General features: G+C 51.2%; 8 protein-coding genes across 8 annotated transcripts; 3 read left to right on the top strand and 5 right to left on the bottom strand.

Annotated features, from left to right (window-relative positions):
* Positions 1-421: 421 nt before the first annotated feature.
* On the bottom strand, positions 422-2,428 carry B9G98_03082 (hypothetical protein; the record flags this gene model as incomplete). The annotated part of the gene is made up of 1 exon (XM_024809639.1): positions 422-2,428. One exon carries the CDS (start codon positions 2,426-2,428, stop codon positions 422-424), a length of 2,007 nt encoding a protein of 668 aa, XP_024665407.1.
* Positions 2,429-2,931: 503 nt separating this feature from the next.
* B9G98_03081 (hypothetical protein) lies at positions 2,932-4,308 on the top strand (the record flags this gene model as incomplete). The annotated part of the gene is made up of 1 exon (XM_024809638.1): positions 2,932-4,308. The coding sequence occupies one exon, from the start codon at positions 2,932-2,934 to the stop codon at positions 4,306-4,308; it is 1,377 nt and encodes a 458-aa protein (XP_024665406.1).
* A 92-nt stretch (positions 4,309-4,400) lies between these two features.
* On the bottom strand, positions 4,401-6,740 carry B9G98_03080 (DNA repair protein rhp54; the record flags this gene model as incomplete). The annotated part of the gene is made up of 1 exon (XM_024809637.1): positions 4,401-6,740. The coding sequence occupies one exon, from the start codon at positions 6,738-6,740 to the stop codon at positions 4,401-4,403; it is 2,340 nt and encodes a 779-aa protein (XP_024665405.1).
* A 106-nt stretch (positions 6,741-6,846) lies between these two features.
* B9G98_03079 (hypothetical protein) lies at positions 6,847-8,616 on the bottom strand (the record flags this gene model as incomplete). The annotated part of the gene is made up of 1 exon (XM_024809636.1): positions 6,847-8,616. One exon carries the CDS (start codon positions 8,614-8,616, stop codon positions 6,847-6,849), a length of 1,770 nt encoding a protein of 589 aa, XP_024665404.1.
* A 437-nt stretch (positions 8,617-9,053) lies between these two features.
* B9G98_03078 (Mitochondrial inner membrane protease subunit 2) lies at positions 9,054-9,560 on the top strand (the record flags this gene model as incomplete). Its single annotated transcript, XM_024809635.1, has 1 exon — positions 9,054-9,560. The coding sequence occupies one exon, from the start codon at positions 9,054-9,056 to the stop codon at positions 9,558-9,560; it is 507 nt and encodes a 168-aa protein (XP_024665403.1).
* Positions 9,561-9,646: 86 nt separating this feature from the next.
* On the bottom strand, positions 9,647-10,492 carry B9G98_03077 (54S ribosomal protein L4, mitochondrial; the record flags this gene model as incomplete). The annotated part of the gene is made up of 1 exon (XM_024809634.1): positions 9,647-10,492. The coding sequence occupies one exon, from the start codon at positions 10,490-10,492 to the stop codon at positions 9,647-9,649; it is 846 nt and encodes a 281-aa protein (XP_024665402.1).
* Positions 10,493-10,614: 122 nt separating this feature from the next.
* Positions 10,615-10,854, top strand: B9G98_03076 (U6 snRNA-associated Sm-like protein LSm3; the record flags this gene model as incomplete). The annotated part of the gene is made up of 1 exon (XM_024809633.1): positions 10,615-10,854. One exon carries the CDS (start codon positions 10,615-10,617, stop codon positions 10,852-10,854), a length of 240 nt encoding a protein of 79 aa, XP_024665401.1.
* An 83-nt stretch (positions 10,855-10,937) lies between these two features.
* Positions 10,938-15,092, bottom strand: B9G98_03075 (Lysophospholipase NTE1; the record flags this gene model as incomplete). The annotated part of the gene is made up of 1 exon (XM_024809632.1): positions 10,938-15,092. One exon carries the CDS (start codon positions 15,090-15,092, stop codon positions 10,938-10,940), a length of 4,155 nt encoding a protein of 1,384 aa, XP_024665400.1.
* Positions 15,093-15,168: the final 76 nt, after the last annotated feature.

The following is a 15,168-nucleotide window of genomic DNA, read 5'->3' as shown; positions in this document are numbered from 1 at the left end:
GGTTATTCCCTGAATAGTTTTAAAAGCACCTGGTGAGCCGTTTTCACCATCAAGGTCCAGTTCCGTGCTGGTGTCCACCAAAGCATTGAAACCTTTTTTGATTCTTGAATCGACACTGTTAAGAGCACTCATATGAGTTTTTTATGTCAATTGATACTGATCTCAAACAGCTATATTAAATAAAATAGATCTTCAGGCCAAAATTCTCGTAGTAAAATGAGTCGGTTTGGCCCCCAAAAACCAGTATGACTAACCCAAAAAAATTTATCGGATCAAGCCGAGTCCTGCATATGTTCTCGGCTGCATTGTGAGGACTTGTGCCGATTCTAGTCTGTTAGAGATAGAAAGTAATTATAATAATATGCTGGCGCTGATATGTACATAATTTGACAGGGTTTTTTTTGTTCACGTTGCAGAGAGTTTACCAACGCATCCGAGACCGTCTGCTTGAACCGAAGCCAGGACGACGAGTGTTACGCTTCTCCCTCCAAACATCTCTGTTTGCACGGTGCAGATCGAGGGACTCCAGGCCGTAGAGCTCCACAAAAGGCTGCATGTCCTTGACAAAGTCACCAGCAGAAACATTGTAGCGACTCTTGAGCATGGACATGTAGGACATTAACGAGTTCATAAGTTCGTTAGCTTCAGTTTCGTCAACAACCGAGCTAGGAACAACGGAAACGAACTTCTCGTGGAATTCGGGGTCCTGCTTGAAAGTCTCCAGCTTGGGCTTGATATTCTCGCGAGCTAAGCTCTTGAGATAGGCACGAACGTGGTTGGTGAGGTACATATAAGATTTGCCGCGGTTACCAATACGAGCAGTACGTCCAATACGGTGAACGTAGGAAGCAACATCAGGAGGAATACCACACTGAATAACGTGAGAAACCTTGGGGAAGTCCATACCACGGGCAACAACATCGGTGGTGATGAGAACAGCATCGTGCATCTTGCGGAACTTGTCTGAGCGAACTTGACGACTAGACTGGCTGCGCTGGCCGTGGATTGCCATGATCAGGTTGCGAAGCGGAGAGGTGCGGCCTACGGCCTGCTTCAAAATACGCTCAAAGTTGTCCACCATAGCCACAGTGGGCATGAAGACAATGGCCTTGAGAGATTCCTTGTTGGCTTGTGCCGCCTCATAATCGGTGATAATACGGTGAACGGTAGCTTCATAGACTTCAGCCCAGGTGGGACAAACAACAGCGGTTTGGTCCACGAGCTCGTTAGCAGTGGGCTCGTTTTTGGGCACAGTGTCGACAACCTTGACACGAGATCCGAACTCGTCTCTAGCAAAGTTTAGAACATTAGCATCAGCAGTTGCAGAGAACAGCAAGAGAGGGACTTCGTGGTCCTTGGGAGTGACTTGGGCTAGCTTGTCGCGAATGTCACCCAAAATACGCTCAAAGCCAATATCTAAAAGGCGGTCAGCTTCGTCAAAGACTTTGAAAATAAGCTGGTCGCACTTGTCAAGGACACCGGGCTCCTCAAGAATGTCCATCAAGCGGCCAGGAGTAGCGACGATAATGTCACAGGGAGGCTTTCTCGAGCCCTCGAAGAGATTGGCTTGACGCAACTGGGCTTGCTTGGAAAGGCCACCAACAAAGCACTGGACTGTAATATCGTCTAATCCGCCAAAATTAACAATCTTGTAGATTTCATCAGCAATTTGCTGAGCAAGTTCGCGAGTGGGCGAAATAATCACAGCCTTGACTTTGCCCTGGTTGATTCCCTGTCGGTGGGCCTCAAGAACCTTTTGAATTGTTGGGATAGCAAAAGCAGCAGTTTTACCTGTACCTGTTTTGGCACGAACTACCACACTTTGGTTGTTCAAAATAGGAAGCAGTGTGCGGGCCTGGACCGGGGTAAGACGCTCGTAACTGCGATTCTTGACCAGCGAATTCACGAGAGGACGGAAAAGAAGACGCTTCTCTGCCAAAGCCTCAGTGGGCACGCCAGAGAGACCTTCTTTGGCCTCTAGGTCCTCTTCGGGCAAAAGGTCCTCGTACTTGAGGGTAGCCAAAGACTCCTTATCGAGGTCATAATCAGGCATGCCCATCAATCCATCGTCCTTCTGCTTCTGTCTGCGGTTTCTCTCGATAAGTTTGCTGTCGTCTGCGTCCTGACTGCTAGATCGTCGAAAATTATTGCGCGAATTTCCAAACCCTTTGGATTTCCAGCCGTCGTTTCTGTTGTTGTTACGGTGGTTGAAGTTGCCGCCGCGATGGTCGTTGTAATTTCCACGAGGTCTGTAATCATCATCCCGATTTCTGAAGTTGTTTGACTGCTTGTAGTTTGGTTTACGCTGGTTTCTTCCGCCACTGGTCCAGTCCTCGCCACGAGCCAAGCGGGCTGAGGTGGAAAACCGGCACACGGGGAGCACCAACGCCGAATTAGCGACCCTCTGTAACTTGGTAAAAGCGCTCATTGCAATTCACGTCTGTGTTTAGCCAAGCAAGTCGAGGTTCTCTGGAGTGTAGCTCTGGGACGGAAGGAATCAAGAAAATTTCGAACCAGTGCATAAGCCCTAACCCCGACCAACTGAAAAAAAAACTTTGAGGGGTATTACGGTATCATAGGAGCTGTCCCTTTTAGTGTCCCTATACCCCTTGACAAAGCATGCGCTCTTTTAGGATGGCGAGCATAGCTGGCTTACTATTCTTTTAGACCCAAACTTTTGCGTGCAAACCCTTGTGCTCACGGTTCGGGGATATTCAAAAGAGTTTCTTAAAAGAACCACACGAGAAGTAAAGACCCTTAAAGCAGAGCTCGTTTCTGCTCAATTTTTTTATCTTTTGAGAGGTAGTTTAAAGACGCCCATCAAGAGTTTTTGTTAGAATAGAGTTTCGCATTCCTCCTTTCCAAAGTTCCAGTAATTGCATAGGTGTATTTTGCCTATTTGCTCAAGAACACGTCTAGTAGAGTGTCATAATGGGCTTGACCGCAATCGATCAGGCAAGTTCTGAGATCCGGCCAGAGGACTCGCGTGCGGTTGCAACTCCTGCCCCACCACAACGTCTTGAAACAATCAAAAACCTGGAGGCTGCTTTCCGTATCGCTCTTGACAACCCGACCTACCTTGCAGAGCGTTTCCATCGATATGTATGCGAGACAATGGACAAATCCAAATGGGGCGAGACCCCGGACCCCATGACGGAAGCTTTTAACTTGGTTAATAGCCAGGCTCCGGACGCTTTCTATACCGCATTCTCCGATTCCAAGCGGGCCCAGCTGCTGGCTCGCAGCCGTAACTGGATGGCTGCTTTGATCAAACTTCGCAAACGTGATTTGGTAGCGCCTGCTTTGGACTTCTTCCTTCGTATCCCTGCAACCGATGCTGAGATGTTGCAATCGAAAATGCATCCCATTATTCGAATCCTTAGAAAGGGTAATGATGAAATCGCACGAAAATCCGAGCTTATAGCTCAAAAGTATCATATTGACCCTGCTGGTCCGGGTGCTGCAACCACACCAAAGCCAGAGCGGAAACCCTCGCCTCCCAGCGAACCGGAGACATCGAACAAGGGTATTTTTTCATTGACAAGCCATCGCCGTGCTAAGGTCGAGAAGCCCAAGGTCCAGGTTTTGCCGGACCCTCCCATGCCTGTCCCTGTGAAGTCTGAGCAGCCCGCTCCTGCAAAACATTTCACGCTGTCCAGTCTACGGGCACAAATCGGTTCTCAAAAACGCACATCCCCCCCTGAAGAAGTCGTCGAGGTGCCGGTACCGAAAAAGGCCAAAAGCGGTAAGCGAGTTCACTGGAAGGACGATAGCGAGCTTGTTCAGGTCAAGTTCTTTGAGACTGATGAGGTCAGAAGCCACCTACGCTCTGCTCAGGGTGCTCGTGAAATGGAAATGGACGAGGCTGCGTCAACGAAACGGTCTGCTGAAGTCATCCCATGGAGTGAACCTGTTCTTATTTCGTTCGATCCCAAATACTTTGGTGATCTGCGGGCCTTGATGGGTGTAAAACGAGGAGGTACTAAACAGCCCGACTCCCCCGAAGCAACAGCTCAGCAAGCCAGAGAGTCAAAAGTACTCGCGTCTTTCCCAGACCCCAATTCTGGTCCCACCACCCCCAAGGAGCCCACGGAAACTGCTCAGCCCGAGGCTACTCCCACTCGATTCCCCCCCTTCAAGGGAATTCCGCCACCTCACCCCGTCGCCCCACAAGCAATGGTGCCTCCTATGGGCATGGCCCCGATGGCGCCAATCGCCCCGATGGGTATGATGGGTATGATGCCTGTGTTCCCTATGGGATTCAATCCCAACATGATGCATATGTTCAACAACCAGCAGAAGAAGTAGCTGCAAAATAACTTATCCAGCGCCTGGTGCGTTTAGCTTTTGATGTAATTTATACTCCGCTATACGAGCATCCTATTTTGACATAGTAAGTATTAATGGGAAATATACTGGAAAACAAAGCTGACGACATCCTCCGAAGCCTCCTGCTGCAGCAGTTTGTCTTCAATCTTGGCGAGCTGTGATTTAGGATAGTGGTTCCAGGTAGTCGCATCACCGTAGAGTAAAGCCTGCGCTCCAATGGTCTGTTTTAGGGGTGTGCACCGTTTGCACTTGAAAGTATCGTGGGTCTCGCATATGGTTTCTGTATTGTATTTGAACAGCCTTCTCAAATCGTCGAACGAGAATAGCCGCTCCACATCGGTGTTTTCATCAACCACACAAGAGCTAAGACTCTGCTTCATACTTTGGCGCTGATAAATTTTTTCTTCAATAGTTCCCGTAGCAATAAACCGATAAACAAAACAATGCTTCTTTTGTCCGTCACGCCACACTCGAGCGAGCGCTTGCTGATCGGCGGCCGGATTCCAATCAGGATCCAGTAGAATCAGGCGGTTCGCGCCGATAAGGTTGATACCGCAACCGCCTGCCTTCGAGCTCAAAAGGAATATGAATTCCGGGGTATCCGGGTCATTGAACCGGTCGACAAGCTTTTGGCGCTTGGCAATGGCCATTGTACCATCTAGCCTCAATAAACCATACTTGCGAAGGCGACACACTTTTTCTACCAGATCAAGCGTCTGCGTATAGTTGGAAATGATGACGATCTTATCGTTCGTATCAGCCCGAATACGGGCAAGCATACGCTCCAAAACCATGAATTTGCCGCTGTACCAAGAGTAAATTTCTCGATCTCGTCCCCGTTGCCCGGGAGGGTGATAGCCCGCCGGTAAAATATCTTTACCTTTGCGAAGGAGTTTATCGAGGTCGACGAGATCTGGATGGTTGCAAATTTTCTTTAGAATGTTGATGGCATTTAATGGTTGGCTGCTGAACTTTGTTAGCAGATCGTCACTTGACTTTTTAGCTCCTTCCTGCACAAGGTGCTGATACAGCTTCTTTTGAAAGTCACTGAGCTCACAAAACACAACATGCTCGTATTTCACAGGCAAATACTTGGAAAGAATATCGTTGGTGCGACGGATGATATATTTGTTGACGAGATGCAGCAACTCTTGCAGCTTTTGCTCACCAACAAACATCTGTTGATCCGTAGCATATGCATCACGGCCGCGAATAATGGCATTCTCGTAGTTTTTGCGGAAATCAAGTCGGCTCCCCAAAAGCCCAGGGATAGCGAATGACAGTAACGAAAAGTATTCGCTCAAGTCATTCTGGATAGGGGTACCGGAAAGAATAACTCGCCGTTTGGCGTTCAAGCTATCTAGAGCGGTGAATGTTAACGAGTCACCGTTTTTCAGCCTGTGACCTTCGTCTGCGAGTAAAAGACCGATTTCCGCGCCATTCAGTTCTTCGGTGTTACGTCTCAGAGTTTCGTAGGAAATGATGAGAACCGGTTGGGTGACCTGGCGGCCTTCTGCTCTTGCCCAAGCCCTTAATGCCTCAACGAGGTCTGCAGATTTGACGCTCTTTCCATCGGCTACGAGGGACCTCAATGCACCTTTCCCTAGCCATTTATCCAACTCGTTGGCCCAGTTGTTCACAAGACTACTCGGGCAAACAACCACGCACTTCTCGATTGATCCTTTGCCGCCCTCAGGCGACTGTTTGAGAAGCGTCCACATCAGAGTGATACACTGAAGGGTTTTTCCTAAACCCATTTCGTCCGCCATAATACAACCATAGACTCTTGGATCGACAAAGCCCATTGTGCAGTTATACAAGAATTTCACACCATCGACCTGGTGGGGACGTAAAATCTTGGACAACCTGGGGTCAATAACCACAGGCACCTTGACCTGTTCAGTTTTCTTGGGACTATCAAGCCCTAGCAAGGATGCGAGCGACGGGCCCGACAGTCCGGTTTTTGGCTCCGCCTGATCTGGCTGGGGAGACTCCGGGACTTCTTGACTGCTTTCGTCCAGAAGCTTTTGTGAGGCAATTAGCTGTTCTTCTGCCTCTGCAATTGGCTCGACGGTGGGGTCGTACAGCACTATTGCAAACTCGCCGCAGGGGTCGTGCAAGGGCCGCGGAATCCAGTCCTTTTTCCGAGTCATGCCCAACGCGGGCGGCTCTGTACTCTCTGGGCGCTTATCCAGAAGTGGCGGCTTGAATTGACGATCCAAAAGCTTTTTTGGATCAATATCTGGCCCTCGGTTCACGGAAACCTCACGCAATGGCACTCCGGACTCGTCGTCGTAGTTGATAATCCGACGGGTCTTTCTTAATTCATTGCGCGTGACAGCTATTGGCAATTTAAATGGCCGGGAAAGGGCACCACGGTCGTCTTGCGGTGGCGGCCGTTTATATGACATTTCGACGCGCTCAATTCGCGATGGTGACTAAGGCGGATAGTGAATGCGATTTTTCTACAATGGTCATTATATGTGAATCTACGTGAGTTAGTTTCTGTTTTATCTCTCACTTGCGTTTAGTGACGGTTTCCTTCTCGGTCTTGGCCGAGGTGGATTCGGCAGAATCGGCGGCAAGAGTGGTCTTTTTGGTTTCCTTCGGGGTAGGCAGCGTGGTCTTGAACACAAGCCCAGTGATCACGTTCATAATACCGAAGATAATGGCAAAGACACCCAGAACCGAGCCGATCATAATACCGGCCGCGATGGGCTGGTGCTTGAAGGCACCCATCTTGTCGACCTCGAACTCACTCAAGAACATCTGAACAGCGCCCTGCACAAACGCGAGAGGGTCCTTCTTGAAGATCTCCCACATGGTAGGCATCTTGAACTCCTCGGGAGGCTCGGGAGCATTGGCAGCGTACTCGGCACGCTCGACCTCAAGCTTGGGGAGGAAAGTGGCATTACCGATCTTCTCTGCCTCGGCAACAGAGTGGCCAATGTAAAAGTCATTAAACAGAATATCACTTTGCATAGTCCACAGCTCCAAACCAATACCGGCAATGGGGGCAAGATCAGCAGGAGTGCTGTCCTCAAAGTAGTCGGGGTTGGGGATCATGCTAGGAGTCCACGGGCCCTGGTAGTTGGGGTTGTCAATGAGAGGCTGTCTCCATTTACCGCGGAACTCGGGGTTACGGATAAGAGGAGCAACCCAGGGACCACATCCGGAGACCTCTTCGCACTCGGGGTTGAAGATCAGGGGAGCCTCCCACTCGCCATCTTCTTCCTCGTCCCAGTCCTCAGGCATGGAAGCCTCGGGATCAACAACAAACTCCTCGAGGTCCTCACGCCAGTCCTCAGGAATTTCAGCATCGGGGTCGGGGATTTGAGCAGGAGCATCCTCGTCCCAGTCATCAGGCTTGACGGTCTGCTCAGGGTCGGGAATATAGCGCTCCTCGTCCCAGTCCTCGGGCATCTCCTCAGAGGCGTCCTCGATCTCCTTGGGAGGGTTAAGAGGCGGGTTCAAAACACCCTCCTCGATGAGGCTGCCGGCTTTACGGACATCGCCATTGACACGGATCTCGTAGGTCTGGTCATCGTTCAAGATCAGAGTGTATAGAGTGGACATGGTGCCGGGGAAAGTGCGAGGAGGGGCGACCAAATGGTGCTCCTTGACCTCACCAGTGTTGAGGTCCTTGCGGCGAATAATGAGGTGGATTTTGTCAGTCGCACCGCACTTGTCAGGGCCAAACATGACCTCGTAAGGGGTCTCGTTGGAGAACTCGTTCTCCGAGTAGTGGTCGGAGTCAGAAAGCAGCTTGACATAGGCACCGCCGCAGGTAAGACCCTGCTGAGGCTTGACCTCGTACTGGACGATAAGAGTCTTCCCGGTGTTGTCGAGCACGCTGTCGAAGCGACGGGAGATTGCGTGGTGAGCAGCAGGCGACTTGAGAACAAGACCCTTGTCGCCCTTCAAACCAGGGTAAATGGTGGCCTCCTCAATGGCCCACTCGCCGACGTAGGAAAATTCCTCCTTCTCGTCGGTGATAGCCTTCTTGGCATGCGACGTCTTCCACTTGGCGAAAATGTCGTCTTCGGAGTCGGTGAACTGCTCAAACAGCACAGCCTCGCTGACGGCATCGCTGTAGGGCACGTACTCGGGATGGTCGACCGTCTTGTCCGGGTTCTTACGAGCCTCGCGAGCCTGCTCCTCGATTTCAAAGCCAAGCTTCTTGTCGAAGGCCAGCGGCTGCTGCTCCTCAACAAACTTAACCGCCTCTTGCTGAGCCACCACGCCGGTGATCATCAGAGCGCCAATAAGCAAATCTCGGTAATTCATTGCTCAAACACTAGTCGACGTGAGATTGGAAAACTGACGGTTATGTCAGTCGACGTGGCCTATATAAGCCCTGCATATGCATGGCGAGCCAGTACGTTTCTGGCCGGGTTTGAGCAGTTGGGGCTATATTATTGAATAAGAACTGATTTGGCTGTGAAATGCAGGCCGAATCCTGCCAGTTCTGTGCTGGGGGCGTGTTCTTGCCCAACGCAGTAACCCACGGGCTGGGTTCGTCGGTTGTTCTATTTGGTTCGCTGCATGCACGCCGGCCGTGTATCGCATTCACCAAGCGCCCTCGCAATAGCAAACCCCGTGTTCAGTGCGTCGCCAATATTCCCGCTATATATTCTGCTATTCGTAACTACTCTCTTACCCCATACTCATAAATGCAGGGTCTGCGCGCACTTCACAGCTGATAAATCTTTCGCCCCGGTCAGATGCGTGGGACGGTTTTATGGGCTCTGAGCTGGGCCCCAGTGGCGATTTCGGTGAACCAGACGATTGGCCAGCTAACGTGGGTGCGTGGCTCGTCAATGCGGCCCAGCCTGAACCCGGACTCGTCGCTGGGTGCGCACGATTTGCTGGTGCTGAAAAAGTACGGACTCCGTAAGCCTGGAGGGATTGTCAAGGGCGATGTGCTTGTGTTCAGATCGCCAATGGACGCCGAACGCGTTATGGTCAAGCGTGTGCTTGGCACAGCAGGCGATACAGTCAGGCCGCGGCCGACGTCGACCTATCCCAAGAAGCAGGTGAAAATCCCGGCCAACCACGTTTGGTTGGAGGGCGACAACGTGCACTCGATCGATAGCAATACTTTCGGGCCGGTTTCTACGGGATTAGTTATTGGAAAGGCTGTACAGGTTATTTATCCCTTTTCTCGCTGGGGTCAAGTGTCTGCCGGCGGACGCGAAGATGCGGTAGTGCAGCCGACGGAATATAAATGATTTTGCACCAGCTTTCGTGGGTGTTCCGGATTTTGTAGGGGTGTTTTAGATAGGATTGTTGCTTTTTTTTCTTTTTATTGCTGTGCTCATGCTTGTTGGCTGGCAAGCATCAACTGTGAAAGGGTCTCGAGTTCGTCCTCTACGGGCTCGGCTTGACGCACCTCCAGGATGCTCTCGATGGCCTCAGCAACTCCCTCGGGAGAGTGCTCGCAAGTGAACAGAAGGAAGGCTTCGCGGACGTCTTTCACGTCAGAGACCTGGCTCTGTTCAGAAGCATAGCGAGCCAGCTTGAGTCTGGCAACAGCATACAGGCCTCTGAGAACCTGGGGCTCGGGGAAGTTGCCCTCGAGGAGAGGATTGATGCCAAAGAATGCAAACTGGAATCGCTCAAGCTGCCCAGTGACCTCGGCGTCTGCATTAGAATCTGCCTCGAGGTACTCCTTGGAGAACTCCGCCAGCAGCTTGGGGTACTCCTCGCCCAGAATCTGGCCCGCCTCGCGGTACCCATGATAGCGCTCGGCGAGGACATGGCGAATACGCCACATGGACTCGCGGATCTTGTTGACAGTTTCAGTGTAGAGCGAGTTATCGTCCGTAAACGTGTCTTCACTCGGCCGACTCATCCACTGCTTGACAATGTACTGCTCGCGGGCCAATCTGTTCCATTCTTTCAAGCAAACATACCAGAGAGTGTGCAGGTCGTCGAAAGACTTACGTCGGAGCTGTGGAATCGTCCACGAGTTGCCCACACCGTTCAGCTCCGTCGAGGTGCGCATGTACTTCTGGTCGGCAAAAAACTGCCACAGAGGGTGATCCTCAGGGACATTGACATCAGAAACCCGCGGCTCGATGGGCGGGCGCAGCACCAGTGGTTTGGCATTGGCCACCGACCGTCTGAGCACCGCTGCGCTCGTTGAAAACCGGCGCATCATTTTTTTCAGAACTCAACTTCCCCCCGTCACGTAAGCAGGCTTTTGCCCCGGCCGTCGCCTGAGTAAGCACCATCGCACCTAAAGGCTGGTTTGTACTTTGACTGAACACCAACCGCCTAAATATGCCGCAACCCTTGGACATGGTGAGGGCCCTGCTCAGCGAGGAAATTTTGGTCAAGCTCAGAAACAATCGCGAGCTGCGGGGAACCCTGCACGGCTACGACGAGCACTGCAACATGGTCCTCGGCGACGTCGAGGAGACGGTCTTCTCGTTCGACGACAACAACCAGATCCAAAAACAGACGGCCCGCAGCGATATGCTTCTTGTTCGCGGCGACACCGTCATTCTGATTCGCCAGTGAACCCGCTTCGCCCCCACCGCGTTTTGTGTGCTCGCTAATCTGTATTTAACTGCCCTTTTTGCTTGCTATAATATACATAAATACTAAATCGAATGCCGGCGGAACCGCACTTTGGGTGGATCCTTGGAAACTATCGCGCCCAGTCCCAGCTTGTCGTTGGCCCCAACCTCCTTAAGCTTGTCGATGGCGTAGGTGTACCCCACAGACAAGATCTCGTCGAACTTGCCAAAGTCAAGCGTGGCATAGAAATCAATAGGCGGCCGCAAGTACAGCAGGTTGGGCGAAGCCTTGGCTTCCTGCAGTGCTTGCACGCTCGACACATAGGCTAGCCGTTGCTGAATTTCGGCGATGTTCGGCACATTCGGGTGCTTGCTGAACGGATTCCACCGGTTGAATAACACCCAAAGCCCGCTCAATGTATCACCATACTGTACTTTCGATGTATCGTCCACAGAACCAACGTCAACCGCGATGATGTACCGTGCACCGGCCTCTATCATCTCGCGCACGGGGACGTTGTCCATATAACCACCGTCCAAAAGCATTTCTCCCTTGTCTTCAATGGGAGGCACTAACCCAGCCAACGACATGGAAGCACGAATGTACCGCCAGGCATAGCCTTTCTTGTGGATCTCCATTCGCGACCTTGTGAGGTTGGTTGTATTGCAAAAGTACGGCAGCCAAAAATCTTCAATTCTGGATTCTCCGAATGCTTTCCAGATACCGCGATTGAACTCGTGGCCTGTCGTGTACGCAGTGGCTGGATACGTCACGTCCAGCATCATTCTCCACAAGTTACTCAGTCGGCTGGCAAACCTTTTGGCACGTCCATAGAGTGGAACATTGTCATACTCCCTCGCATACAGCCCGCCGACAAACGAGCCAATCGACGTACCGCCAACCATGTCTATCGGAATCTGGTTCTCTTCCAGCGCTCTCAACACGCCAATGTGCGCAATACCGCGGGCACCTCCTCCACCAAGCACTAAACCAACAGCCTGCCCAGACAGCACACGTGCGAGTCTTTGGAAATCGTTCTTGAAGGCATAGGAGTTTCGCTCAGCTTGAATCACACGTGATCGACCTTGAGGCCCCCGGTTCCGGAACTCTTGCTCAACCCGTCGCTTGAAGCTGCGCAACTTTTGAACAGCTCCCTGCTCTTGCGACGTTGTTGGCACTGTGCTGGCCTTGTGCGAGAATTTCATGTGAATATGGTTGTGCGATTTCACGTACGGTCTGTTTTTCAACCACCGAGAAGTCGAACCGGGGACAACATGCTGTTCATGTTGGAGAAGGATCAATTTCGTTTCTGCAGAGGCCCGTAGCAGTAGTGGCTCGTAAGGGCCAAATTTGGGGCTCGCCTGTGCGTCAGCCAGAAGCAACACACAGTCCGCCATTCCGACGCAAGTCCTTGTCCACGATGTCTTGGGCCCAGTGTCCGCAACAAATAAAACGTTATCGTATTGTTCCTCAAGGTCAGCCAAAAGCGCTTTGAGCTTCAATGTACCCATACGACTGAATGCATAGCGGCCAAGGTATCTCAGAACACTGGCATTCGTCAATACAACACTGGTTCGGCCGATCGATGTGAACGCCGCAGATAGGCGATGCGCGAATTCTGAGACTGGAAGCCCTTCATGAGTCGGAACTACAGAAATGGTTCTGAAATATGCCGAAGGAACACTGCTCGCTTCGCCGTTCTTCAGTCGAACAATCTCCGTAGCGACAATCTTGGTGAGTTCGAAAGTGATCGATGGATAAGACTGCGCTAGACTCTTGACGAGAGTACGAGGAAATCGCGCAAGTTCTGTTTCGCGAACGGTAACAGCTGTCGATAGGTACTGGCCACCCAAAAACACTTCGAGCTCGCCTAAAGTAGATCCCTGTCCGTACTCGCCAGTAGTCTGCTTTCCTGTTTTTTGTTTTTCGTCCTTTTTCTCCACAGCGGTTCTCACGCGTCCATTCAACACAAAGTAAATTGCATCTGCAGACGCTCCTTGATGGTAGATCGTACTGCCAGATTTGACGTTAGTCCATTCAAGGGCAAAATCAAGCTGAATGATGGGTCTGCTCAACAACGTTGTTAAGGTCTTTGCAGCATAAATATATAGTGCGGGGCACCTTTCCGTGATTCTTTCAAAATGCTCACGGCTTAGAACGGCCACACAAACGTCTGTTTTGGCAACAATGTTGACGGAAGCTTTATGGCCGGTCACAGTTTCCAAATACCCTGTCACACTACCCGGGTGAACAGTATAAAGAACTTCCTCTTTCCCATCACCTTTAGGACTAACAACTTGAAGCTGGCCGTCTAGAATGAAAAACATGCCAGGACAAGTTTTGCCGGTCTCCGAAATAATTTGGCCCTCGCGGTAAAATTCGACATCAATGTATTCAGATGCTTCCTCAACCACTTCCTCGTATGACATGTGAATGGTCTCAGAATCTGAGTACACAGAAGTCACCTCTGTGGCACTATCTTGGCTGCTGGGCACAGGTTCCGTGGCAGAAATCTTGAAGCTTTCCAGGGTATTTCCTAACGTCCCGTTCGATGCTTGTTCATCTCGAGGCTTGTTCCCGCTACTTTGATGCTGGCGGCCCATTGTCGAGTCAAAACCCATGATTGAAAACATCACCTCCACGAGGGCATGCCTAAGCGCGGCGTCCTCGGTCTGATTGTCTTCCTGGAGGTGCAGCCCATCATCAGTGATAAAGCTAACATTCCGACGCATTCTAGGTGGCAGAAGCTTTTGAATGTCAATGGCACTTGTTTCAGCACTAGGATAAGCACCCTTCAAGCTTGAAGGCCTCGAGTTATGCTTTGATGAATTTTTGGACGAAGCTTGGCTGAGTTGCTGATTGATGAGATTGATAGTGTCCCTACGGTTGACAGTTTGCAAATTGTCACGAATGTTTGCCATGGTCGGTCTTCGCGATAATGGCACGTTTGACAACAAGTCACCGGGGAAAGTAGGATCAATGCTGTGGTCGAGCGACACCTGGTGCGAAGTAGCCGACAAATCGAACACAGGGCCCTTTCGCGAACGCTTAAGCGAGAATTTCTTTGCATCCTGATCATTCTCTGCCATGGCTTGGAGTCTTCGAACTGCTCCTTCCCGCAGCCAGTCGGGAAAGTCATTGGTCGCCAATTGGTTTAACGTGACTTCAGCCTGGAAGATATGAGATGTCAAATTGAGGTAGTGATGGCAGGTACGGAATGTCACTCGAGACCAGCGAGTAAGAATGATCTGGACGATATTTGCTGTGGCTCTCGGATACTTTCGAGTCAGCATTCTGAAAGCCCGTGCCGGAATGACGGCAATTGTAGCCGGGGTCTTCGCCACGGACAAGATCTCTTTGGATACCTTGTCAAAGTCAGACTCGCGGGGTTTTGCTGTAGACTCTGAGCGCACTTTTTCGTCATGAACGTGGTCAAAATAACCCGTTCCTTTGGGCGAGGAGGTGGTAGGGCTCTGAGCTCTTGAAACCGACGGGGGAGGATTGATTTCGAAATCGTCCATCCGAGTAGGATTTAAATGCTCGTTAAGCTCGACGTCTTCAGTGAATAGCGATAAAATAGAAAACAGCGAAGACAATGGCGCGGCTCTCTTGACCTCGTTGATGAGCTCGTATCCATTGTTTTCGCCGCTGTTCTCCAAAGGCTTCGAGTACACCTGAATCACACCGTCTACGACAAACGCGAACCCATGCACATCATGGTGGTGAAGAGTCTCGCCTTCGTTCAGCCGATACGTCTGCATGCTCTTAGTGAGCTCCATAAAGACCTTACGGTCAAGGTAGCCGAAGATCTGGATGGCGCTGAGGAACTCATCAAAGTAGCCACTGGTGTCGTCTCTATCGTCGTCGCTATCCTTGTAATGCAAGTCATCCAACAGCTGTTCCGAAATCTCGTCTTCTGCCTGATCATCCTCATGCAGGCGCGAGTACCGGGTAAGCCAGTGGTATCTGACCAGGGCCCACAAAACAGCAAAAAACACCAGAGAAAGCATCAACAGCGCCGAAACAGAAAAGGAGACAGAAAGCCTCCGGCTCAGCGATGGCTCCATCGCGCGGAAGATCGCCATGAGCCCGATGTAGAGCAATTGGAGAATCGCCCACCCTAAACGCGGCAGCAGCATCAATGTAGTGTATATCAACCCATTTTTCGGCTCCACCAGGTCCTGGACGTCCAGGCTATTGGCACTCTCCATGAGGATCACGTTGGTGTCGTTCGACATTGTTGTGGTCGTTGGGTCCCAGCTCACTGTGCCCTCTGTGGAAATGTGGAGAAAACAGTGGGACCTCGCCGTCTGT

This window comes from Wickerhamiella sorbophila (assembly GCF_002251995.1).
Source record: "Wickerhamiella sorbophila strain DS02 chromosome Unknown contig3, whole genome shotgun sequence".
NCBI lineage: Eukaryota > Fungi > Ascomycota > Dipodascomycetes > Dipodascales > Trichomonascaceae > Wickerhamiella > Wickerhamiella sorbophila.
The sequence above is the reverse complement of the archived record's forward strand: the minus strand, read 5'-3'. Positions and strand labels throughout refer to the sequence as shown.